This window comes from Strix uralensis, chromosome Z, assembly GCF_047716275.1.
Source record: "Strix uralensis isolate ZFMK-TIS-50842 chromosome Z, bStrUra1, whole genome shotgun sequence".
NCBI classification, from domain to species: Eukaryota; Metazoa; Chordata; class Aves; order Strigiformes; family Strigidae; genus Strix; species Strix uralensis.
The window spans coordinates 58,131,601-58,159,522 of NC_134012.1; the positions used below are offsets into that span (position 1 = coordinate 58,131,601).

Below are 27,922 nucleotides of genomic sequence, written 5' to 3' on the forward strand. Positions count from 1 at the left end.
GAGCTAAGAACAATAGAGTCCCTATCAAAATTCATATGATGCTGAATAAATCACTAGTCTACTACATTCACTGATGTACTAGTTAACCCATTTGTTCCAGGATCCTGTGCTGACATCCTGAGGCAGAGGTCTCCCCATCACAGCTAAAACCATGGTCATACAGACATGACTATATAAAGCAATATATAACACCCTGCCCTTTCAATAACCAAAGAGTCAGGAATTTCAAATTTATGCCCAAAGGATATATATAATCAATTAATCTACGTCTGTCTAGTCAAACCTATCTAAATACATATATATCAATATATAGATATAGATATTTAAAAGTAAGAATTATTTTAGTCTTTCTGAGCCTTGTTCTCTGAATTGTACAAGAAAGTGTTCCTTAACCATGGCACTGTGTGGAAGATATGTTTAAACTAAACTTTGATTTAATGCAAAGGAACTACAGTCAAGAAATATGAACTAACTAATAATTTAGTCAATTGAACAGAAGGGGAATGAGGTAAAAAGTTGTAATTATGCATGCTGAAATCTCAGCTACTGCTTTACACATTTTTAATACAAAAATCATGTCCAACATTTCTCATGGGGAAATAACATACACTGCCAGGCTACAGAAATTACAAACAAATCTGAGAGTACACTTTATATACATCAAGAAGGACTGAGTTTGCAGAAAAACTACAGTGAATAGTTTTCATACAACAGTTACAATGAAAATAAGGCCTACCTAATGTTTTAGCTCCTGTTTACATAAATACTTTTCAGGGCTTTTTTCACCAGTATTTGTACTTTCACGGAAATACTTACCACGTCCTAAACTTTTATTGAACTTTTCATGAACTGTTGAAAAAGACTGCAGTGTCCCATCTTGACCTGACAAAATATTAGCAGAGAGCAGTGAAGGACAAAAATCAACTTTCTGTTTACTCAGAAGCTATCTGAGCAAGAAAAGCAGAAAATAAGCAGTAAGAAACCTCAAATATCATAACCAAGTCTTTACTAAAGATTTTGGTCCAAGAAAAATTACAGATACACTATAAGCAGCAGAATTAATGGAGCCTAATTTTCTATGGCCTGTATTCCATTCCTACTACTTTGCCCCACACATGATCAGAATGACACCTCCTTTATGGACATCTTCTCCATGCTCAATTCCTCTGTCCACTCTCCTTTTTTCATCACAATATCAGCTGTTCACAGCTTTCTATGATTAAAACCTTAAATAAACTGTTACATCCTCAGGTACCTCCATAATACTTCCAAAGCTTTCCCATGACCCTACATACTCCCTCACCAACTACAATATTCCCTTCTTTATCCTTTGTCTAATCTACACACTCTGTGGCTGGTTAAGAACTACACCTAGGTTAGTCAGTAAGCTAACCCAAACAAAAATGACAAAAGCTGAGTTGTCCGTCTTTCCTGTAAACCAGGCCACTAATGAGAATTCCCTCTTCTACCCAGTGACCAATATTCACAGAACTGACAGGAATTTAATTTAATAGATGGACAGAAAGCTCAAATTTGAAACTAGCAAAACTTTGTGGGGGACATGGACAAGGCAGAACCAGAAATGAACAGAAAATGAATTGCACAATGCATGTAAAACTAAAGGTACTGAGATGATTTTTAAAAATCAGAAGAATCACAGAACATTTTTACTAGGCCAAACAAGTAAGGAAGCAGGAAATTAGTCAAAGTGAACTTAAAGAATCTGAAAGACAATGGAACAATTGTAGTATTCAAGCAACCTTTACATGCTGCTATGATACAGAAGTAAGGATATATATACTGGGAACTGGAAGAAATGTTAAGAAGGATGAAAGCCAGTGACATTAGTGAAATTTTACAAAGTTATATGTGGAGATGCCTGTTTCTGCCTCTGTACCCTCTCCATATGTTTTAGTACAGTTAACAAAGCAGTAAACTGCAAAAACAAATGTGAGAATTTGTTAAGCTGCCCTCGATTGTTACTGTGGTTCACCTGGTGTGAGCTGAATTACTGTCATGTAACGAGTTACTTGAATCCAAGTTATGAGTTGGACAACCAGCAAGAGATCTTAGCACAGGTGGTTTTAGCACAGTGTATCACTGTGCCATATTAAGTGTAACATTCTTCAAACCGTGGTATAATGTTTTCAAATGTTGTCTGCGTAGACGGTTTCATTACCTCAGCGCAATTAAAGATTAGGTGAAGAGTCTTTATCATTCCAGTGCTGAAGTGTTCTAGGCCACAGAACAGTCTGACCCCTTCATTTCCTAAGGGGTCTATTTATAGATTTTTAAATATGCTAGTTCCTAATGAAGGGTAGTCATTTATGCATTTTTACACTTTTAGATGAGTATCTTGGTAACAAGTGACCTTGGGAATATGTATTACAGACACAATTAAGCTGTAACAAATTACAAAGACACTGCGACCCACAAAGCCTGCTCAAACTAGTGGGAAAAGCAGAGTGGCTGCTTTAAGTTACTAAATGCATTATGCTGCTTATTTTTTTCCCCTCTCAGAAAAGAATTTCCCTAGTTGTCAGAGGTTTTCATTTTGACCAGCTGATAGTTCCTTAGCAAATAATGAAATAATTTTTATTCATCATGCGTATAAATGCGGACGACAAGAGCAGCCCCTAAGCTTTTCTGCTCGTAACTACTTTTCGGCTTACGTGCTGATATACATTCCTCTGGAAACCGTGAAACAATTTGATACAGTAACAAATGATACTGTCTACACTAATCACTTATTATGTTTCATAAATACACATACAATATAATCTATTGTATTAATAAAACAAAACCACTCAGCTCTTCCTGTTTTCTTTATCACAGCAGGAAATCAGCCTGAAGAGTAAGAATGAGAATTCATACCTGCACTAAGAATTTGCTCTCCATTATGCCCATGGTATTTGATTTTTGTTGGTGGTGCACTATGGCCCATTCGACTTCTCAATATACGTCCTGTACCACCAGGTCCATCAAAAATCCACACCTGCCTCCCCGAAAAGAGCAGAAAAACAAAGCTGATAAACATGTGCCCTGTCAGTAATTACACCTCTTGGCAGTGGAAAAGGCTTAGCTGGGAGCTGGTGCAGCAAACTTCACACATTGGCTTTCATCCCTGATCCTAAAACTGTGAAGTTTCCAACACTGCAGCTGATTGTTTCCTACTGTTCATTCTGCCCCTTCAACAAAGTCTACTGACATCAGAGGACAAGCAGCACAAGAGACTTTTAGCAACAGTAACTGCCCACGACCAAGAACAGTATAAAAACAGATCAAGATTTAAGATAGTGCACCAGGAATATGTTGTTCTAGAAAAGTGGATCCAAAACTTTGTTCTTCAAGGCTATCAGGAAGCAATATATGAAGCAATGACATCCTGGTATTAAACCCTTAAACTGCCCCACTACAGATCAACTGAGAGTTCAACTTCAGTAACTTGAGTTTTGTTACATTTGTTTCATTTGAGAACTGCTACTTCAATCCAAACTAAACATTTACACTTTGGAGGACAAGAGAAAAAAAACATAACAGCAGATAGCAGCAATTATTTTAACTCACCCGTATAGCGTTATCAGCACCATTAGTAATAAGAAGTGGCTCTCCAGGGACAAACGACATACCAGCTATTGCTGTGGAATGGGCATCTTGCATTTGACACATGAGTTTCTTCTCTTCTAAATCCCACAAAGCAATATGTCCAACTGGGCTACCAGCTGCCATTATGGGGTGTCCATCTGCTCAAAACAAAAAAGTTCAAAAGGTTTGTTTACTGATATTCAGCTCATCCTTACTGATTTCTTGCATCTTAAAACCAATGCAACAAAAGGCTACAATCACAAGAAAAAAAATTTCTCAATTTTCTCTGATTCTAAAAATAGGGTATGTTTTAACTGAAATATTCTAGTATTTCAAAACAGAAAAGAAACAAAGCTCACTGATAATAAAACCAGGATTTTTTTCATATCAGGTAATATATCTAAATCCAGCAGCCGATGCTAGAGGTTTTGCTTGAAAGCACAAGAGATATTGTACCTGTACCATTTTTAAAAGTTACTCTATACCTCAGATTCTTCCCCAGACTTACTAGCCTTCACACTTCAGGATGAGAGCTGCTGTATCACCACTCTAGAGGTTATCAGTCCTTTTTTAAAATCCTCTCAAGTTTTTGGCTCAACAGCTTGCAAAAAATAAATTCCAGAAGTTGATTACATGTTTATCTTATCATTCTAAGAAATAGTTACAATTCACAGAATTTCTGATTTTGTTCTATTTGCTCTACCCTGTCTAATATTAAGGAGATAAACACATCATACTAACATCTAAAAACATACAAGTATTCAAATAAGTTTTAAAACTCGTCATATCAAAATAACATTCCAAATATCTTGCATAATTGGTAACTAATCTTTTTGCTCCAACAAAAGAAAAAGCCAGTTTCCAATTTGCAATTACACACACCATAGATAACTAAAACCAGACAGGTGTAGGGTTTTCTTTTTCAGTAAAGCTTCACACATACGAAAAATTGCTAAGTTCATTCTAATTTAAATGAAGGGCAGTATACTCAAAGACTAAAATAAATACATGAGTTCAAAACAACCATGTTATATTTACACTAAATTTCCTAACTATAAAGACAGGAATACAGAGACATTAGAGAACATCTGAAAGTCACACGTTCAAGCAGGCAATGGAGGCTATTTAACTTTATTAACATTGAGTTAAATGGCTGACCCAAAAGGCATGCTTTCCACTTCTCACAAGTCTTTCCACAAGTCTCTCCAGTGGCATTCTTCCTCAACAGGGTCTACATCAATCTATACTATGTTAAGATTTGCAAATTTGTCTATTCAAATGAGCGATTAGATTCAGTATCAAAAGCTCTGTAGGCAGCATCAACATTGAAGTAACTAGCTTTCATAATCAGTACATTCTTGTTAGGTAAAAAAACCAAACCCTGTGAATATAAACAGTGTTCCCCCAGTACCATGCAATCAGTAGCCACCCAACTATTATCATTCTAACTTTGTTTTGGAGGGGGAAGATGCTACTGAGAAGTAGGTTTGGATACTAACTTACAGTTTACTGACTACTCTGCACTAACTCTGAGAACTCTGTACTGTGTTAGCTCCTGGCACATTGTAAATACAAACTGTCTTACTTTTCCTTGAAAAAGAAGTACTGTATGTCACAATTCTTGTGCACTGAGTCAGTACACAAGAAGATGCTATAAAACAGCCAGTATGATAAAGATGCATAATCTCCCTTAGTTACTGGTAACTTTTCTATATTATCTGCAGCATTTGAAATCTAAAACTCTCAGCCCAAATTTTGATTCCGAAATGCTTTATCAAAACATTTTTTCCTACATTCCACTTAGTTTTAGTGATCTTATACATATCTTCACTAACAATGCTAAGATTTACCTGTACGAAAAGATATTGCTGTGATGGGACCCCAGTCTTGTTGAAATTTCATCAAAGTTTCATCAAACTTAATATTATGTACAATGATATGACCAGATACAAGACCGACTGCAACAACATCCACTGCTGGAGCCTGCAAGAAAATTGAACAGCTACTGAAATGAAAAACGAAAAGCTTGTTGCTACACTACTAATACCAATACATAGAAAACAATGTATCTAAGTCCAGGATAAATAGTAAATAAGTCATCTCGAATGAGATCTTCTATCTATATTACCTTAAATGCACAACTGAACATCTGATAAATCTAAACAAAAAAAATGAGATGCAAGATTCTGTGCTCAGTCTCCCTTGGATGAAACAATTCTGTTTCCAGCAAAACACCTCACTTTAAGTGTTCAGTAGTTGTGGTAGACCATTATACATCCTACCACACCCCCCCATATTTACAACTTTTATCCAGGACAACTGTAGACCATTTTCAAAGCTGTCATCAATGCTACCAAAAAGTTTTAATTAATTTTTATATCTACAAAGATACAGCAAATACAATTACAAAATCTTTTCTTTAATAAGCAAAATCTACATTTTATTAACCTCCAAAGCAAAACAAATTTAGCAAAAAGCTACCAGTGAAAGAGAAGTTACATGATACGCATGCATCTTGCAAACAAACTCTTTCTGTGAATTCATTACATCACTCAGTGAATAAATACTATGGACATGATGAACACAGAACAACTAAGAAACTAAATGCAACAGAACTAGGACTAGAGGAAGGGCAGATAATAAACCTTCAAGTCTACCTCTTCTCAATGCCTAAAATGCTCAAGAGAGGATTATTAAAATTACCTAAGAGAATACAAGTCATCTTTTTTGCTGTAATTTTAAACAACAGTATTTTGTCTGCTATTTTTGACCAGTTATGTAAGAAAATAAGATACCAAAGATACTAACTTGCTCAAGAGTTGTGACTGCTAAATGCCATCCTGGAAATGAGTATAACAGTTTGCTGGAAAACAAACAAAAAACCCCATAAATCAATTAACTCTTGGGAACTTTCCACAACAAAAGCTTTATATGCACTTACACAGAAAAGTACATCAGCTTTCTGGCACTATAAATCAGTTAAAAGAAAAACAAAGCTGTGATACTAATAAATAAAGTTAAGAATAAAACTTATGGTTAATTTTTACTGAAAAAGTTAGTGTCAGGCATTAATACCTCAAAGGTGACATAATTACGTCACATGAATAGGGAAGAAGACCCCTTCTATGCCAGCTTCTCCCCATGTATTTCTGCTCTGAACACACCTCTTCAGAATTCTTAACACCAACAGAAAAGCCAGTTTTGGTCAAACTGCTAATAAGAACAAATCCTTCATTTGCAGAGTAACTTCCCTAAATGAAAACAGTAACACATATTACAAGCACACCCCATCTTGTTTCTTTCAGAAATGGTAACAGCCAAAATGTGAGGCAGGACAAGGCAGTCACACAGTACGTATTAAAGGTGAAATTATGAAGACAGTATTTAAGAACAGACATGATTAAAAAATTATTCCGTCATCACAGATATAAGTTGTCATTCGTTTTTAAAAGACTGCTTGCAGCCATGTGTTACCACCTCTCACTTTGCTTTCTTGTCAGAGACCATCAAACTTTCCCCTCAGTTCTTCCAATTTAGTTTTTTGTCTACTTGTGGCCATAGCTATCTACAAAATACTCCATGTAGGGAACAGTCAAAAATAAAAATTACTTAACCCACTGACATTGCTAAAAGAGCAGTAGCAGCCCCACCAGTTTTTACACAATTAAAAGACAAATTAAAAGTCAAACTAAGTCATCTAAGAACTTTTTGTCACCTAGGACGCATTGCATCTCAGTTGCTGGGACAGGCATTGAAGAGACGTAAGAGTACTATTAAGTAGAGACATTTATTTCTCTGTATTTTTAGGTTACTCCTATTTCCTGATTTATATAGCATATACAGTATCTCCAAAAGATTACAATATGAAACAAAAAAATTAGCCGTAATAGCACTGAAAGTATACGGTAATTATGAGAATAAAACACAGAACTATGCAAGCTGACTTAAAATGTATTTGAAGTATGTACGTTAACATGCAGGGAAGTTCACTGTAGCTGTAACTTTCACGAGTTAGAAAAGCAGTTGATCATGGTAGGCATGAAATACTGCCATTGCATACAGTGCTCTACTGGGACATGCTCAGAGACAGCTACATGTCTGCACATCTCTTATTTGAGTATAAGGATCAAATGCTAGTAACTACCTTCACACTACCTGCCAGAACTCCTTGGACCCACAACAACTGAAAAATTAAGCTTGGAAGAAGGGAGGCAGAAGGCCTGAACATGCATTTACTATTATTTTAATTATTTTCATGGAAAAGCTATGTGATTCCAAGAAATTAAAAAAAAAAAAAAAACAAACAAAAAAACCCGTGTAATTAAAAAAAAAATCCTGAACAATCCCTGCCATTTTGCAGGGAGAGTAAACAACACGCAACTTGAAAGGCATCAGCATACAGGGAGCAGCAGCATTCTTTCTTCCTGGAGATAGACCAACTGAAAACTTGTGCCAAAGGACTCAGTAAAAGATTCCATGATCAAAACCTACTGTACTTAGAAGTATTATTAGTTGCATATGAAACTACTTGGAGCATGAAGTATATCCAAGTTAATAAGAATCTTACTTGGATCTTATATTCCATAGTTGCAAGCTCCCTTGTTCACTCCCAAGAAGAATTTTATTCAAATAGGTGCTGGGATGCAGAATTGCAGAAACTGCAAAAGTGGCCTTATCAAAATCCACTTGAAGATACTCCTCTGCAAAAAAAGTAAGAAACAGCATTAGGGTGGCTACCCCTACAAATCTGCAGGCTTGTCATTCCTTGGCAAATGTAAAGGCAGAACTGATGTTTACTCTGTACAAATCCCATAACTGGTGTTTCTTGCATTAAAGGATTACCTTTAGCGTAACAGGACAGACTAAACTTGTTTACATTATAACATCTGTTGGCTTGAAGGTATATTTTTTCCCTATAAGCCTACCTAACACAACAATGCTGGCAAAACTGCAGTGATTTATATCTTTCTGAAGGATTCTTGCTCCTGCCTGAGCAAAACACCTCATCTGATTAGCATGCCTTTTGTTTGTTATAGCAACTTCAAATCTCTAAAGTCTGCCTGTGGCCACTTTCGAGACCCAGCATCCAGGGTATGACACTGGTCACACCAGTAAGAATGCTTTCTAAAGAAAAAACTTTAGTGCACTGAAGCAGGATTTCATTAGGCACCTTACATATAGAGAAGATGCTGACACAATCAAAAGATTATTCCTAAGAATTCAGTCTTACTCAGACTAGTAAGTATCAAGGAACTACAGGATTTCAAGGATAGTGCCAAAGCTGCTGTACCATAGTCTCTACCAGAAAATGGAACACTAAAATGCAATTTCCATAGAAGTGTATCTCTTTACACCTATATGGAACCTTATGGGTCACTGCATATGATGCAGGATCCACTGATGAAAAATTACTGCAGGATCAGGACTTCAGATTACCATTTAAGTAGCAGTGCAATTTAAGCATTTTTTTCTTTTTTAAGAATAAACTACTTCTGAACATGTGCATTAAAAAAACCCTTTTTAAAAAATTACTGAATGTTTAACAATGCTGTCCTATAAAGCAGTAACAAAAATAAAGTGTCTCTCACCTTCTGATTGTATATTCCAAACAATAAGAATGTTGTCAACATCCACAGAGATGACATGATCACCAAAAGGCTGCAGAAGGTGTATCCTTGCCTTGTGACCTCCATACGTATGAACCACCTATAATTTCAAAATAGAAATGTTTTCAATATAAGCAACTCAAGTAGCATATCACGTTAACATAACACTTGAGGACAGCTAACACGTCAGCAACAAGTTTAAATAAAATACATGGAAAGGCCACACAACTTTAAGTGGAAGATACATAATTTTCTCTGATATTTAAAAGTGTTAGCAAAAATATTTTAAGTAAATATTTTTAATTATTTATCTTAATTTTACTTCATTTAATTTATATGAATTAAAAAATATTTTTTTCTCTTTATCTAACTATTTAATTATTAATACAGAAACCACAAGTGAGCCATCACAGAATTTGCACTTATTCTCTTATTTTAAGCTTTTTATTTCTCCTTCTACATTTTTTTTTCCTTAAAACTGAAGGTACTAAACATCTACGGAAACAGACATTTGTAGAAAATTAACTGTCTTGAAAACACAAACACTACACAACTGTTTTGTATTACTAAGCAATAAGTAAACTAATAAAAACCTCTTTGTTCCTGGCAAAAGCATGGAGAATATTGTCGTATGAAGCAAATATCAACATGCGGTCTGCTGCCAAACATGTAATGTCTTGTGGCAAAGCATTACCTGTTAATCAAACAGAAGAAAAGTTCAACAAGTTTCAGATTCATAACAAAAGAGAAAGCCTATTGATTTAGCATGGTGCCCCACAAGAAAGCTCTCCTGTTGAATGTTCTGTTGAATTTCTTAGAGAAATGCACACATTTTAGATGAATGCAAATATTAACATAAGTAACAGCACACCAGTAACAATAATGTAAGTAACATCAGATTGACAGATTACAAGGTGGTTCTTTTGAAAAACACTTAATAATACATTACTGAATTATCACTGTAAGTTAAGGCACACACTAGCTTCATGAGGGCTTATAAAGAAGTTATCTCAACATAAGACTTCTGTGGATTGCTAGAGTCCCACAGCCCACTGGACTGGAAATGCAGATGATAAATGATGATAAATCAGTCTCAGTATTAGCAATGCCTATTAGGTTAAGCCATTCTGCAGATCTGGAAGCTAGTGACTCCCGCACCCATTTCCTGATTACAGCTAAAGACACCAGGAATTTACTGCTCTAAGAATACATCTCTCTCCCCACCTTGTGACTGGTTCAGAAAGAGTATTTACTATTGTGATCTGTTACTTTACTAGCTCCAATTGTAAAAGAGTGAAAGGTCCAGACCACACTGAGAAGTTGCTGGTGCGGTCCCAAATGGCAGAAAACTAAGAAAGTACTTTAGGGAAAAATATTCTCAGTCTAGGGAAAAATAAAAATGCAAATCACAGCACTTAACAACTGTACAGAGAAACATCAGATCAAAAATCAGTCACTGTGGGAGCGTGCCTACGATACAAACTTACATGATCACACAGCAGCCTTCTCTACAATGTTGCTTTGTGTTCTGAATTATCCAACACAAATAATCCTGTACCCTTTGCTGTACTGCAGCACAGCTTCAATGCAAGGAACTAAGCTAAGAAATAAAAAAGGTTGCACTTTATGAGAAGTTTCATTTGTTTGAACACATTAGACATCTTCCCATACCACCTCTGAAGTGACTAAGGCCTACAATCAGGTTACAGATACCTAGTATTCCACATGAGCTGTAAGCGAGTCTGCTTAGGCCAAGACAGTTGTAAGCACACCGCAATTAAAAAATTCAGAGCACCAACCACATAACATCAATAAACCAGCAACACTGCACAGAGGCACATTGTTTACCTTTTTCAATCCCAACTTTGTATGTACACACCTCAATTTCTCAAAAAGCTTAAATTATTATGTCTGTAAGAAGATGTAGCTCACTGAAAAGGATTTCACAGAATATGCAATGTTTTTACAATTTTGTAAGTTGAAAACAGAAGTTACATTAATGCATCTACAGCTTTAACTGTTCACTGATGATCTTCGAAATCTATTCCCAGTTGTGTTGAGTTACTTATTCTCAAGTTTGTAAGTGCTCTGTTAATGAGAAATATTTTGCTTATGAGGACTGTGTAAAAACTTGGTATACAGAAGCAAAAAACCTACTTTTCAAGACAGTGTCCATTTCACTGGATCATCTAAATGTTGACTGAAACGCACCTTCGGAAATCACAGGATCAGAATGATTTGGGTTGGAAGGGATCTTAAAGATCATTTAGTTCTAACCTCCCTCCTTAGGCAGGGACAACCTTCCACTAGACCAGGTTGCTCAAAGCCCCGTCCAACCTGGCCTTCAACACTTCCAGGGAGAGAGCATCCACAGCTTCTCTAGGCAACCTGTTCCAGTGTCTCACCTGCCTCACAATAAAGAATTTCTTCCTTATAGCTAATCTAAATCTACCCTCTTTCAGTTCAAAACCATTACCCCTGTCCTATCACTACACTCCCTGATAAAGAGTCCCTCCCCATCTTTCCTGTAGCCCCCTTTAAGTACTGGAAGGCTGCTATAAGGTCTCCCCAGAGCCTCCTCTCTTCTAGGCTGAACAACCCCAACTCTCTCAGCCTGTCCTCATAAGGGAGGTGCTTCGGGCCCTGATCATCTTTGTGGCCTCCTCTGGACCTGCTCGAGCAGGTCTATGTCCTTATGTTGCGGGCCCCAGAGCTGGACACAGTACTGCAGGTGGGGTCTCATGAGAGCAGAGTAGGAGGGGAGAATAACCTCCCTCGACCTGCTGGCCACACTTCTCTTGATGCAGTCCGGGATACAGTTGGCTTTCTGGGATGCAAGTGAACATTGCTGGCTCACAGTCAGTTTTCCATCCACTACTACTCCCAAGTCCTTCTCCTCAGGGCTGCTCTCAATCCACTCATTGCCCAGCCTGTATTTATGCTTGGGATTGCCCCAACCTATGTGCAGGACCTTGCACTTGGCCTCGTTGAACTTCATGAGGTTTGCATGGGCCCAGCTCTCAAGCTTGTCAAGGTCCCTCTGGACCGCATCATTTAGTTCAGCCCCTCCACTCAGCAGCTCCCAAAGGTGGATTATCACCAGTGCTAGAGTGCCCAGCTGAGTCTTGAAAACTTCTGGGGAAGAAGATCACTCAAGTTATACACTGAACTACAATCTCCTCTTAGTCAAGACCATTTTTCCTAACCTCCACTGTAACCCCTTCATGCTGTAACCTGTGACTTTTGCCCCTCGTTACTCTGTTTACCAATACCACCACAAATTCAGCTCTGCCATCTTTGTAACTGCCCTTCAGGTAACAGGCTGCCTCTAGGTCGCCCTGTATTTTTCCCTTTGCCAGACCAAACAAATCCAGTTACTCCAATGTCTCTTCTCATACTGTGTGCTGTTGGCCACTGACACCCTCCAGTTCCTCAGTATCCCTCCTGAAAGGGGAGCAGTGGGAGGGGAAGAACCACACTGAGTAGTATCACAGTCCAGGTATGACCTCACCAGCATGAAGTACAGGAGAATAACAGCTTTCCCTGATCCGATGGCCGTGTTCCTAATGTGGCTCAGTACACGGCCTGCCTTATTCGGTTACTGCATTGTTGGTCCATGTTCAACCTGGCACCAGCACAGCCCCGGCTCCCTTTCAGCAGGATGCTATGCAGTCAGTCAGTTCCCAGCTTGTTCTGTCCCAGGTGCAGGATTCTGCACTTGCCCTTGCTGAACTTGGCAATGTTCCTTTAGGCCCACACCTAACATTTTGCAACACCTCCCTGGACTGAAGCTCTGCCATTCTGGATGTCAGCAACTACTCCTAACATAGTATTGTCTGCAAATTTTTACTAAGAGTGCATACCGCCTCATCACCCAGGCTGTTGGTGAAGATGTTGAACAACACTGGCCTTGCTGTCGACACCTAGGGTGCTACGCTTTGTTACCAACTGCCAACTGGATGTCAAGCCATCGATTCATATCCAGCAGTCCGCCAATTTTTAACACTCCCTGAAGACTTTTAGTCCCATCCACACCTGCTCTGTCCCTGTAATGATTTTCCTTCTACAACACAGCCTTCTAGTAATCACAAAAACAACCAAAAGAGGGATCTGGAATTAACAGCTTTATTCACTGCTCACTCCTTAAGGCCTAGTGATGTTCTTGGAAAAACAAGATGACAAAAACAGAAGGTTCACAAGGTATATCCCTAAGAGAACTAAGTTACAGCTGCAACAGCACTCTTATTTCCAAATTGATATCCCATGTTTCTGACGCTCTTTTCAACATATTTCAGTATATATATCAGTACAAACAATTAATTTTCTATTTCTGAGTCAAGAATCAAGTGCCAATGTCAGATGTGTTAAAAACCAAACAACCAGGAATGAACAATCTGTGCATACTTACTCACAGCAACAATACCAAGCTTCTTCACCTGCAATGAAAATGTTAAAAAGGCATTTTTAGTGATTGGTTGCAATGAATTTGCTGTAAAGAGAAATTAAAAATTCTAGGAACCAACCTAAATGAGATAATGGATTTGCATGCCTCACAAGACAGAAAAATTATTCATCTTAGTTTATAACAGCATTTACAGGAAAACCCACAGATAGCAGGTCAAAAGGAATGGGACAGTGTATTTGCCAAAAGACAACCATTCAGCAACAGTAAGCTGTGCTTCTTGATATACTTTACCCTAACGCACAGAAAACTAAGCACACGTTTAGATACCTTGCAGAGCTTGAGCAAATTTGTTTTCACATTATCTCTGCTTCTACTTTATTTCCACTACAACCACACTATGTTATTATCTACCCTTGTTCACAGAGAATTTGCTTCATTAACAGTCATCTTTTCCCAGTGATGATCATTACTAGTTTGGTTCAATGTCTGTGGGGAAGATTGACAAGAGTGAACACTAAAAGACCACCACAAAGGCACTGGAAGATCTATGCTGTCTGCACTCTGCTGTTCACTATAAACACTCTATTCAGTTCTGGTTTGTTACTGTTTCTGTACACTGAAAGTGCTTGCATTGTACGGGAAGAAGTGACTCAATATCACAAGCTTTCATCTTACAGAACTGAATTATGCTCACCTGTTTCTGTACAGGTGAACTTTTAACGTGGCCTAATGGACTGCCCCCAGAAATTGTAGCCCTCAAACGTTAAACTGCAGCTATCCAAACTGCAGGTGAGCTTTGCTTTATCTAGCAACAAAGGAAAAGCTTCAGCAGTTGGCTGTTCCTCCACTCGATAGATGGACTTTACTGTACCCGCCAGGGCACAAAGAAACCCACCGGGGCTGCCCCACACGGCTAAACAAGCCCGTCCCGGCCTGTTTGACCAGCAGTCTCCCTTCCTCCCAGCCACCCGCCGGCGAGCAGCCCCGATTGCCGCCGAGGCCCGCTATCGGGGCGCCACGGCCCTCCTCACACGTACCGCCTGTGGACAGTAAGGCCGGGGCTTGGGGGGCGGAGAGTGGCGGCGGCCCGGCCCGGCCTCGGGCCCGCACGGGTGGCCCCACGGGGCCCCGGCCTCCCCCGGGCACTACACCAGCCAGCGGCGGGGCGGCCCGGCCGCCCAGCGCGGGAAGGAGGCCGAGGAAAGGAGAGGGGGGCCAGGGGCCGCGTACTCACGTTGTACGTGTGGACGCTGCGCCCGACAGCGGCAGCCAGGTAGAACTCGCGGTGGCGGCCGTGGTAGCGCAGGACGTGTGGAACGTGGCCGCTGAAACGGCCGAGCACGCGGAAGCCGGCGAAGAGCCCGCCACCCTCACGCGCCATCTCTCCCACGCGCGCCCGCCGGAAACTTCCGCCCTCCCGTTTCCGGCCAGTCCTCCCGGCACTCCCCGCGGCGGCCACAGTTCCGCTACCGGGGCGGCACCGCGCTCCGCCGGCGGCGACGCTGCTCCGCCGCCACGCTGCGGACGCGGGTTTGCCCGGCGAGGCGCGGAGGGAAGTGTCAGCGCCGCCAACCGGCGGGCTCCGCGGCGGCCGCCAGACCACGCAGAGGGCCGTCACCCGCGAACGCCCCTACGAATACTCCCCACAGCCACCATTGCTCGTTTTTTCCTTTTATTCTTCTTCTCCCCACCCCGCTTTCCCCTCACCAAGCACCAGGCCGGGCTTCGGCTCGGGTGTGGGGCAGCCCCGCCGCGTGCGCGGCGAGGCAGCAGAGCGCTGGGCGAACCGGCCTCCCGCGGCGCATCCCGGCGGGGGTGGGACCACGGGGCGTTCTGGCCACTCGCGCGAACAACCTCTGTACTTCCGATGGTGTTTGTTTGGTTTGGTTTTTTTTAATAAATTATATATATTTTAAAAATATCCCGCAGGATGATTTCGTTGCGATGGCTACACGGCGGACAATAAATATTCAGCAAAGTCCGGTGGTGTGGGAAAAAAATATGCCACCCGCCAAAAGCCACCTATCCCAAATTCATGTAGCTTCTCCACACCGCCATCAGCTCCCGAGCCTTGCTCTCGTCGCACGGGGCTGGGCTCGCCTCCCCGGCAGCGGCCTGCCACCGCACACGCGTCGGCGTCCCGCCGCCGGCCGCGGCGGAGCTCCCGGCGCTGCCCCCGGGGCTCCCCGCGGCAGGGCTGCCCCGACGCCCCGGCCTCGGTCCCGCACCCACCTGTGGCGGCCGGTAGCCGGGGCAGTGCCGCTGCAGGACGGAGAGGGTGCTGCGCCACAGCGGTGGCCGCTGGCCGCAGCCCCACGCTCTCTCCAGGACGCACTCCAGCAGCCGGCCCGCTCGCGCCGCCCGCCGGGAGCCCTGCGGGCAGACGGCCGGTCACGGCCCCGCCGGAGCCGTCAGCCCTCAACCCCCTTTCCCTTCCGCGCGCCCCCGCGCATCCTTAAAAAAAGATTATCCATCCACCCCTTCTCCCGCCGCACTCCCCATCTCCGCTCCCTTCTCCCCGCTGTCCCCCTTTTTTCCCTTTTCCCCCCTTTTTTCCCTTCTCCCTCCTTTTCCCCTCTTCCCCCCCTTCCCTTCTTTCCCCCTTTTTCCCCTTTCTCCCCCTCCCTTCTTTTTTTTTTCTTTTTTTTTTTTTTTTTTTTTTTTTTTTTTTTTTTTTTTTCATGGAAAGGGAATGCCACCTAGCCGCCGGGGGATGCGTGCACCCGGGCGAACCTCAGACTGCTGCGGGCCCGCCGGCGGGGAGGGCGCGTCCTCGCAGGTGTGAAAATCGAGTTGTAGCTCCTGGAGGGAAATAACAACAGGGGATGCTCATTAAAGCCATGGCCCCTGGCGTCGCCGGCTGCCAGGCTGCCTCGGACACCCCCTTATAGACGTCCCTACCGCTCCGGCGCGCTGCCTCCCGCCCCCCGGCTCCCTTCCATCCCGGGGCCGCGCGGCTGCGGGACTTGGGGGGCGGCAGTGCGGGGCAGCCGGCTCTGGGCTGCTCCGCCCGAGAGAGCGGCAGGGCTGCTCGCACGGTGCGCCGCCCCCAAAGCCGCCGGCTGATCTTTCCGCTAAGCGTCGGCTGCGCGTGTGAACCATCCGCGTAGCTTCTGAACCACTTATCACCTTTGCAACCGTGACACCATCTTCAGCGTCGGTGAAGCATTACACAAAGCGACTTTCAGTCCTACGGGTCTGTAAGGCGCCGGGAAGAGTCGGGTAGCGCTCTGGCAGCAGCCGCCCGGGCTCCTGCTCTCCGTCCCTGCCAGTCCCAGCTTCAGCGAAGCACATTTTAGGAAGGTCGCCGGAGGAGAGTAGGACATAACTTCCCCGTCCTGTTTCACAGGCACTGGTTTCCTAAACTAGCCAACTCCCGGTTTGCTAATCGAGATTTTCAGAAAGTAGCTGCCGGCGGTCAAGGGTAAAATCGTGGAGGCAGTGCCGTCCCGACAGTTTCCCTCCGATGCCACCAGAGAAACCACCAACCTCTTGTTTAACGGTCATGTTTGGATCCAAAACGTTTAGGAGATCCTCTTGTATCTCGTCGTGGTTACAGAGGCTGAAATTGTAGGTGGATCCCCGCGGTAAGTCGGCGATCTGAAGAAAGATGATCAAGCCACAAAAGACTGTGTAAGAAAAAGCCAAAGGTTAATTCTCCCGCACCGCTACGTGACCCGACAAGGCACGGAGGACAGATCTGAAGAGAGGGATGACGGTGCTTCGGGAGCACTAGAAAAACTGGTTGGTTACCCTTGTGATTATCCATGGTCTCGTTACACGTTGTTTTTCTCCTGCTGGGCTTCAGATCGTTGCTGGCTTCATATATGTACCTGTACGCCTACGGAAATGAAGGTTTCCAATTCCATAACCGGGGCTCATTTGGACGTCTCATGAACCTCTTTCCAGAACTGTAAATAATAATTATTCAGACTTGAAGTTATGTCACTGATTCGAAAAGAAAACCGGAATAATGAATAATAACCAAACGCAGCATCCAAACACAAGACAAAAGAAAACAAAAAACTCCACACAGCCAATTTTACGTGAAACAAGTGCGAATAGCCCTCCCCATGAGTGCGTGGGGTCCACCTCCATCGTGGGCTATTGCAGTAACACGCATTTTTCTTTCAAAGGCGAGACAAAAAGCTTCAGGGCACCTACAGATGGACTGCCCAGATACGGACGCTCACACCCTCCACACTGAGGTCGCAGGGGCATCTCCAGTGCATCGTTTTAACGCGCTAACGCGGGACCGGGTGGAGAGTATGGTAATTTCCCTGTGCCGCCTACAACTTTATTTTCTCTCAAAAATGAACATTTTACCTTACAAACTACTTTCCCCGGAGAGCACCTTCACTTTCACAGGCTGCATAGAGTGCAGACGAGGGGCACTTGCTCTGCCGTGGGGACAGTCTGTCTAGCTGAGAGGGCAGCCGGCTGTCCCGGACACTGGGGACCGGGATGCTCAGGACGTCGGAGGCCAGGCTTCCCCTGGCACTGGCGAGCGGGATGCGGTGGAGGCCGGCGAGAGGCGGCATGACCCCTCTGCCTCCCTCGTCCCGAGGAGCCTCCGGAGCCCCTTCTCGCAAGCCGGCCGGCATCGACGCCTCTGCCGCCCTCCCCACCGGGTGTTCCCTGGTCCCGCGAAAGTCGTTCACGGAAAGTGCCCCGGGAGCCGCTTGCGGAAGCCCCGACCGGGGCGGCGCGGCCCTCGGGGCGTGACGGGTCAGGTTGCACGGGGCTCGCACTGCTGAGCCGAGCCCAGCTGAGCCGCACCTAGCCGTGCCTCTCGTCCCGTTGCGGGAACGGCTGCGGACACTTTAAGCTCAGCCTCGGCTCAGTTTCAGAGAAAGTTCACGTTCGTTTTCGGGGAACCCTTCTCCGGCATGAGTCATTAGGGAAACCCAGGAGGACTGCCACCGTCGCGAAAGAAAGGGCTTTTTTGGCCAGCCGCGCGGGGGACGAGCCAAAGCAGATTAGTCAATACTGCGTGCCTGTCCGTTTAAGTGGGTTCTCCCCCGCCCCCCTCCCGGATTTCCCTTCTTTCTTTCTGTCTTCCTGTCCTTCTCCTCGCAGCCTCGCCGGGTGCTGCCTGCTGCCCGGCCCGGGGCTCGGAGCGGGACGGCGGAAGGTGCCAGGCCCCAGCCCGGCCCCGGCCGGGGAGGTGCAGAACGGGGCGGGGTGCGGCGCTCCTCAGGCTTCGCCTCTGGTTCAAAGTGTAGCATCAGTCCTTTGACCCTGTCTGTGTGTGGATATAAATCTAACTCTAGTCAAACCCGACGTTTTAAAATCGATTCTTTAAAACCTATTGCCCTAATTGAGATGCAGATGCAAAGCAGGTGCGCTGAGCTTTAGCCGAGCTCGGGCACCCCTTAGCACTTGAGAGAGTCTTATCAGGGTGCTTCCCTTCATCACTCGCACAGTGTTGCCAAACAACCACCACAATCCCAGTTTCCCAAAGGACGTCTTGTTCTCATATTCCAGAAACTCTTGAGGTTTTCTTAACTTGCAAAGCCGTGTGCCTTCATCTTTCTCTGGATTTTTTTTTTGTCTGAAATTGTTAATGGACTTCATAAAAGTTAGCAAGTTAATAAAAATACAATTCTTCCACATACTTTTCAGTTTCTAGTTTTACAGCTGCATAAACAGAGGTGCACCCTAGCATAAAGGAAGTCACTTCAGGTGAGTTTTATTGTATTCCTGAAAAAGAGCAGCGTAACAGACAAAAAACCTGTTCCTGCCATGAATTCAGTGTAACACAGGAGCAGGAACACGTTATTTTTTACTTTCCATTGTTCATTTGTCTTTACTGAACAGGACACAACAACCTTGTGAATAGTTAAATAAAAGTGTTTATTTGTCCTTGCTAAACAGGACATAGTAATCCTGTGTATAGATAGGTAAAGGCTACAACTTGTTTTAATGCAGATAACACTAGGTTGAAATTCTTTTCCATCACTGTTAATATGCACATGCTTTTATTTCTGAAGTTGTGTCTCTGAAGTTAGCAGTAGGACAAAGTGGCAGCAGACAGTGGAGATATAATCAGATCAGCAAATGAAGCAGGTGTTTTTTAAAGGAAACAGAAATGCATATGGCTATAGAAGACAATTTGACATTTAAAACATGCTTGCAAGTAAATTCAAATGAGTGTTAGGAAAAAAGGAATTCACTTCCTTTTTTTTTTTTTTTAATCACATTTCTTGTGTGTGAAAAGTTCTGTGAACAAATGGTATCTGTCAACAATTTTAACAGTCTATAATTTCTACCCAGCAGTAACCTCAGAAATGGAAAATTATTATGAATAAGTTTTAAGGTTTGTTTTCTACTTTAACTTCTTCAGAGGTACAGGCTCAATTACTGACATATGTACCAGAAAGTCGGGGGGGAGGGGGGGGAGGGGGGAGGAATTTTGAAAGATCTATCCATTTTTATAGCTATAGCAATTCAAAACTTTTCTTATTTGCTGCAGCTATAAGAATGCTGTGGCCTCACTCCTGACAGTAGCTTTTGAACCTGATCTGTTGGCCAGATTTGAGGGATTTGAAAGTAGTTTCCTTTAAGAGAAATAACTTGTGACAAGAGGCATTTTTTCTCATCGAGCTTTATACTTCCAGCACTTCTACTTTCTTCCCTAATTCCTGCTTTCTTCTTGTCTTGAAGGCCTCATATTTATGACTGTGCTTGAGCAGCAGAAAGATGGGATTGAGAAATAGCTTTTGCTATTTTGCTGCAGGTTGAGATGGTATCTGTGTGGGTGGGACTGCTGCCAGCCCTCAGTGGGAGAGGAAGAGTTTGAAGCCAAGAAGTCACTGTCTTTCGTAGACATTTCTGATCAATATTATTATGTTACTGGCATTATAATTTGTTAGTTTGACTTGTATTCGCTGAGCCAATTTTTTATTGTTACACCCTGCTACATGCAGCTGAAAGGCAAACCTTACGCTTTTTTTTAGTACACATGAGCAATATATTACTTCCTAAAATACCTCCCTGCTACAGAAATGATGTCATATCCAGGATGTTTAACATAATTATATGTTGGATATGTAGGATTTGGGAATTTCTTAAATTATGAAATTATGTACTTGGAAAGGAGAGGTGGGGGGAGACAGTGATAACCTGAGGGAAGCTGGGGAAGTGGGAAGGAAGTGAATCCGTGGTTGAGGACACGCATGGTGTATGTCACAGCCTCAGTGCCCGGCACAGGCTGCCCTGGGGCATGGCAGATGCACGCAGCCTGTCTGTGACGTGCCCACCCTTCCCAGCAGCCACATATGCAGAAGATCCTCCATCTGTCTGGGCAAACACTGCTCAGGTTTCTGTTTTCATGGATCAGGCTGTGGCTGAAGAGTTCCCTGCTGGCCGCTCCACAGGTGCAGAAGGTACTGCACACATCCGTGGTGCCCATCACCATCTAACTGCTGGTGACCAGCTAGCTAAGCTAGCACCAAGCTAGCTAAGCAAAAATGCCCTATGCTACCATCAAGAAACCCCCACATAGAGCATGGGGGTAAAAGTGCAAAGACCTCACATTTTTTCATATGTTTTTGTTAAAACAATTTTATTTCAGAAAATGATGTAAAATTTTTTTTGAAGTATCATAATTTCCAACATAATGGAAATTCAGTGTGTTGGCCACATTTTTTTCCACATTCCCATCTGATGTCTGGACACTTTTCTTCCTGATCCCAGACACACAAGCCTGGCTAGTTGTCCCTACGTGTGTTTAGATTACCTTCTTGAACAAAAGCAGCAGCTGAATGCTGGTGATGACCTCCACATGCCACTTGGAAGAGGTGTGTGTATCGCTGTCAGGAGTGCCTGAGGTTGGCTGGTGACTGGCAATTTACAAAACAGCTCTGAGAGAGTGTAGCAGTTGTTGCCTTTGATACTTCTCAGCTTCCCCCAGAGATCAAAAGACCTGTCGGCAAAGCATAGGAGTATGTCCACATTATTGTAAAAAGATCTAATCCTTTTGATCTAATAGGCTGTGATGATGGTATTTATTTGGGTAGCTGCTGACTAGACATCCCCTGTTGTCTTGCGATCTCCATTTCACCTGTACAAGCATCTCCTGCTTCCACATCTCCAATATCAGACCCTAAGTCTTTTACCCTTCTGTTCTTATCCATTTCCAACCATTTCCAAATTCACCCTTAAATGCTTACTTGTAAGCTTTTATCTTTCCTAGCTAGAGAAGAGTCTACCTGATGTCAAATGCCTCCCTTGCTTTCTCCTACTCCTCATCTTTTGAGATCCCATGAGAAGTTATAAACAAATGTCTTAAGACTTCAGTTGCATCTACTCTGGTCCACAAATGCGAAAATACCAGAATTGTAACCATGTCATGATTTGGGGGGTTCTCATCTTATCTGAGTTAAGGTTGTTCAGATACTTTAGTCTTGCCTGTTTGTACCTTATTAACATGTTAACTTTCTTTGAAGTGTAGCTTGCTTTTCCCGAGTTAATGAATGGTCATTTTAAGAGTGCTGCCATCTTTTTTACCCCTTTATTTCAGTAGTGCTCCAGTTTAACTCTGCTATTCTTCACTCTCAAATTTAATATACTGTTACTTATTGTCCCTACACTTTGAAATGTAGTGTTTGAGGAGAAATTGAAAAGAAGCATGTGGAAATACTTCAGTCAAGTCCAGTGTGCATGCAAAATCTGAGCAAACGGAAGACATCACTTCAAACTGGTAATGAAATAACTCTTGGCATGCTGCTGCAGTATAATGAACCTGCCTGTAGTGGTTTGAGTCCAGAGGACAACTGAGCACCATGCAGCTGCTCACTCACCCCTTCCCCCCTCAGGAATGGGAAGGAGAAAATAAAGCAAAAGGCTCAGAAAGCAAGATGAGGACAAGGAGGGGTGGCTCACCCATTACGGTCATGAGCAAAAGACAGGCTCATTAGGGGAAGAAAAAGAACATCAATTTAATTCAGACACTAACAACAACAACACTTAATAGACAGAGTAGGACAGTTAGAAGCATTACCACATCTTAAAAACACATTCCCTTAGCCCTCCCTTCTTCCCAGGCTTAGTTTTGCTCCTGATTTCACTGCCTGCTCAACTCCCAGCGGTGCAGGGGGCAGGGAGTGGAGGGTGCAGTCAGTCCCACTGTTTATTCCTCCTCAGCAGGAGGACTCCTCACATTCTTCCCCTGCTCCAGCATGATGTCCCTCTCACAGGAGACAGTCCTCCATGAAATTTCTCTGGCATGAGTCCTTCCCATGGGCTGCAGCTTTTCATGAGATGCTCCAGCATGGGTTCCCCCCACATGTTACAATCCTCCCAGTGCTGAACTACAACACCGGGGGCTTCTTCTCATAGAGTCCCAGCCTCCTTCAGGCACAGTCACCTGCTCCAGCATGGGGATGTCCACAGGCTGCAGGTCAGCATTTGTTCCACTGTGGACCTCCATGGGTGGCAAGGGAGTGCACTACCATCTCACCATGGGCTGTAAGGGAGTCTCTGCAAAGCCACATCTCCCCCGCTTCCTCCTCCTTTTCTTCCACTGACCTCAGTTTTGCATAGGTGTCCTCCTCAAAACTTCTCCTCAAAATTCGACCTCCTCCTCCCAGATTCCCCTCCTTAAATACATTATTGCAGAGGCATGGCAACCATTGCTAATTGGCTTGGCTTTGGCCAGAGGTGGGTCTGACTTGGAGCTGGGGGAGCTTTGAGAAGCTTCTCAGAAGGGGCCACTGCTGTAGCCCCCTCCCTCACTACCAAAAACTCCCACCACACAGACAAACCCAGCACACCGCCTTACATCAGCATTGGATATCCACTGGCTGTCATTACAACTGGTTATGCCTGACCATATCAGAAAAACTTTTTTAAATCACCAAAGCAGAGTTAGGAAACTCAACCGACCTTTTACTCAGTCATTTTTCCTTCAAACTCTAGCTTCGAATCCACCACATTTAGCTAGGTTGTTCAAAGATTTTCCAGCTAGCAAAGATCAGGAAACATCAGTTCCCTATGTTTGAAATATTTTACCAAATATCTGATGTTTGTCTCATCCAAGAATTATTTCAGTAGAAACCTAGTTGGATTATTCACATGGTTTATCAAGGGAGAAACCCTGAGGCCCTTATTCAACAAGGTGAATCAAAAACTCTGAATTCTTGAGAAAGTCAGTCTCACCACTGTTGAAAGCAGTGAAACTGAAAGGACATCCTTGTCCTTGATCAGTCACTGAATCCACAGCTTCTGGAGAAGCTGAAGAATGATATATATCCAACTGGAAACTTTGATTGCTAAATAACATTTCATTTTTCTGATACACAACTGATAGTCTTTAAAAAAACAACAGTAGCCTGTTCCTTCTCCTATATTTCCTCTTCCATGCACTTTGTGGCTTGGTTTAACTTTATGCAATGACAATTTTATAAAACGCTTCTGAACATTTCAGTTGCACACTGTTTAACAGGAATATAACGAGACAAACACTGCTATGAATTTAACATTATCAGTGTAATTAAAGGGTACTCTAAAGAAAAAAAGACATTATTAAGATTTTTTTCTCACAAGTATTAGTAAAGTTAGTAATTGATTTAAATCACACATGACTGAATGAGAAGCTCTAAATTAAGCAGTAATAATACTGAGATATCATACTCACTATTAGGAGGAACATAACTTTAATGTTACAAACAGCTTGCTACAAAACGTCTTCTTGTCTTGGTGTTTCTGACTGAAGTGCAGTGTTGACAAGCTTGTGCCTTTGGGCTGATTCGGTAAAAATTTGAAGCAGAAATAGCCAGTACTGGAAGGTTCAGATCAAAACAGGATTAATCTGTTGTATTTCTAGGGCTGCAGAAATGAACAAAATTAAGCTTCTTCATAATTGCCTGATCAGTTTTGTACCCAGCTACAATATGCTTTATTTTTTATTAAAGGAACCTGGCATTTAGCTGAATTTTCTCTCCCCCTACTCTCAAAAAGAGCATTGTGCCAGAAATCTGCTCTATGTAAATAATGCTGAGTTATATTTTTCCAGGAAAGATTGTCGAGTAAGGGACAGATGTAATACAGCCCCATGGAAAACAAATGGAAATTCCTGCTAACTAGAACCAAGGGGATGTCTAACTCTCACTTTACTCATGGTTTAAAGTATCTTCACCCAGAACTGTAATCCTCAGTGTTGCTGCTCAGTTGTTGCATATCCCAGGCATACTCACTTCCTATAGGAAGCCCTCCACCCAGAAGTCTTCCTTAATAACATCTGAAATAATGTCAAGGACTCCTTGCATCTCATGGCCTTGGGTTTGCATCAAATTGCTGCAAATGACCCTTGGTCTCAAGACAGCCCAGGAAAGCTACAACACATGTCAGCACCTTACAGGACACTGTTTTGGGCTGCCCTACTTGTCAGCCTGAAAGAGCTGGAGGAATACCTGCACTGAAAGCATATCTGTTCATTTATTTGTTCTTGCGTTCATGGCTCCTTCCCTCCCTCGCCAGCCCAACAGCAGAGAGAGGCAGGCTGCTTGTTCTGCACCTGGGGAGGGCATCAGCATTTCCCACGCACCCTGGAGCACAGGGCAATGATGCAAGGAGCTGCTGCTTCCTCTTCAGACATGACGGCTTCTTTGGCATCACTCCTGGGGGAGATGGAGCCTGGAAATTGAGCTTTTGCCTCCTGCCAGAACCACCCCACCAGAATATTACATTGGATAAGGTAACCTGTAGCTTGTGTGAGGTTAACAAAGCTGGAGTCGAGGTGAAATGTGCATATATCCCTTTCATGTTTTTCACATATTACATCCTGTTTGAAGTTTCATGTCCCTGTTGATCCCTGGGTATGCACCACATCTCCATGCAGTACCTGCCTGACGGCCCCAAGCTACTCCCCAAGTCCCAGCCTGGCCACAGGCAGCCATGTGCTCTCTCAACCCTGCTGCCACCCCTTCTTACTCCCTCCAAAAGCCTGCTTTCAGATAATCCAAATGTCTTCCATCTCTCTATCTTTAATGTTCCTCTTACTTTTCTGCTCATGCTATCTGTTAACACAAGCCAGGCTGGGTGAAGGACAGAGGGCTAGTGCTAACAGATGGCATGAGCAGAAAAGTAATAAGGGTTTTCACACCCGTTCCCAAGCCAGAAGCACCAGTTCAGACCTGCTGCTGGTGTGGGTCAGTTGCAGTCATGACTTGACTGAAGCAAAACACTTCTCACATGAGTTCTGTGTGATTAGGAAACATAGCATGTGGTAGAGGCATCGAAACAGAGCTTGAACACAAGACAAGTTTAATTTGGCAGAGGGGGTGAACACTGAGCTCAGGCAAAGAAGAGCTGAGGTGTGTGCATAGTCTTGAGAGCTGCAGGGCAGAGGTGCCCAGCATTCAAAGCAGGGTGTGAAGTAAGTGGGATGGACAGGAAAATGAGACTTTGAATTTAGATTTGTGTTTAAGCAGTGCTAAAGGGAAGGTTCTTCCCTTCAGGAGACAGAAACCTCATCCCATGGGAAGCATGACAGGAGCCAAACGACAGCACAGTACTGACTGACTGCAATGCAGCCTGAAGGATGGCCATGTAACAAACGCCCCTAAGTAACTAACTGCTGAGTAAACTTACATCCTCTGCTGTCACAGTGAGGGTGCTGTTTCACTCAGAATGAAGTGGGAAAGAGGGAGGTCGTAGGTGGAGGAAAGAAAAATGATGGGGATTTTTTCTGTCTCCTTCCCCATGGCACAGGAGATGTGGGATGCCTTACTGGGAATTGCTCTTTGGTGGTAGGGCCCTGACCTGCAGGGAATTAAAAACCAAATATTTGTTTGACTGCAGCTGCTCTGTGACACCTCATGGGCAGTGGAGACTAAGAGGAAATTGGGAGCCAGTTCCTGCTGCAGACGGCAGTAGGGTCTGATAGGTTAAACTAAACTGGGAGACATTTTTCTTACAGTCTAGATGAGCAGGTTCAGAAAGGTTGCTACTGGGAAATGCCTGCTTACTCATGTAAGTGGATGTCTGTTTAATGTCTCAACAAAAATTATGAGCAACTGGAACCACCTCACTTTGGCATTTTAAAGCTATAACTATTTGTAAGTTGTCAACCAATTTTTTAATCACACTTTTAAGGGCCATTCTGAACAGAACGTATGGCCCTCTGGCATTGACATTTGTGTAAACCCAGCCATTTCTGTGGCTTATGATATGAAAGATTGGGCTAACCTTTTTCCTGGTCTTGTGAGTCTTGATTCACTGTGTGTTACGCAGCATGAAATAACTCAAAGCTGCTGCTTTCAACTCCAGCATTGTTTTAAAAGAGCTGCACTCTGATTTTCCAGTTGTGGGAAGAAGATGAAGAAACAGCAAAGCCATGATTTGTGGAAGTGGAGGGGACTCTGCTGTCTGAGACTCCACATCAAGCAGGTACTTAACATGCTGTGTGCCAGCCTTCATGTGTGCCACACAACCATTCACACAAGAATAACTCAGTCAGAGATTAATTGACAACAGGTCTTTTTTCTTTTTCAGTTCAAAATATACTTTTACTATTAAAAAAAAAAAAAAGAAGAAAAAGAAGAAAAAGAAAAAAAGAAAAAAAAAAGAAAATAGAAACTGAAATTCACCCTGATCTTGTTATATTTATATGCACACATGGTCTCAAAATAGAGAGCTACTGAAAACTAGGCAGAAATATTCATGACAATAGCCTTTGGAAAGATTAATGCAATGTTGTATAAGGTGAAATAGCACAAAGGAAACATTAATAAATAGAAGTACAGCATATAGATTTAATAGCTTAACTTCAAAGCAAAAGATACTACAAATGGTAACAAATGATGTCCAGAAAGTAACATATTTCACTGGGAAAAATAGACTGCAGAGTATAAATTTAAGTACATTGTTTCCAGTAAAATATGGTGATATATGTAACTTCAAGAATAAAAAACTAGGAGGCATTAGGGAATTTAGATGTGGTAACTTTTTCAGATAGAAACATTCTTTAAAAAGTTAAGTTTTTTGAAGGACAAGCCATCATTATCGAAGAGTATTTTCTAATTTCTCAGTTTACAAGTTACTATCTTTGTGCTGAAGCTGAACAGTATATAACTTCTATTTAGATGAAAACATTTAGATGTTAACTGCCCAGAAATATTTAAAACAGATATTTCACATATTGAAATGTAATATTTCTCATTTATATAATAGCAACTGCCTGAATGGTAATATTTGTTTCCCTTAGGAGAAGAAACAGATGGCACGAATAAATTACTCCTTTTGTGCAGTTCTATTTAGTTCCAAGGAATGTATGTGCAATCTCTTTTTCCTGGAGGCTGTGGAAAGAAGGTGTAGAAAGAAG

At 42.9% G+C, this 27,922-nt stretch overlaps 1 protein-coding gene across 3 annotated transcripts in view; it reads right to left on the bottom strand.

The window, feature by feature from the left end:
- Positions 1–16,810, bottom strand: part of WDR36 (WD repeat domain 36) — a 35,642-nt gene extending 18,832 nt beyond the window's left edge. Inside the window, exons 1-11 of one of the 3 annotated variants that reach the window (XR_012626964.1) lie at positions 16,498–16,810; positions 16,330–16,398; positions 13,600–13,627; positions 9,785–9,885; positions 9,174–9,291; positions 8,153–8,285; positions 6,394–6,448; positions 5,436–5,568; positions 3,568–3,743; positions 2,875–2,995; positions 817–882 (exon numbers count right to left, since the gene is read on the bottom strand). Coding sequence is in view for 2 of the 3 variants with exons in the window: in XM_074855069.1 (XP_074711170.1) it covers positions 817–882; positions 2,875–2,995; positions 3,568–3,743; positions 5,436–5,568; positions 6,394–6,448; positions 8,153–8,285; positions 9,174–9,291; positions 9,785–9,885; positions 13,600–13,627; positions 16,330–16,398; positions 16,498–16,698 (1,201 nt within the window). In the remaining variant the exon portion in view is untranslated. Of the gene's footprint in view, positions 1–816; positions 883–2,874; positions 2,996–3,567; positions 3,744–5,435; positions 5,569–6,393; positions 6,449–8,152; positions 8,286–9,173; positions 9,292–9,784; positions 9,886–13,599; positions 13,628–14,830; positions 15,168–16,329; positions 16,399–16,497 lie in introns of those variants that run through there. The other 2 variants (XM_074855069.1, XM_074855070.1) reach the window with 2 other exon arrangements.
- Between the last annotated feature and the right edge of the window lie 11,112 nt (positions 16,811–27,922).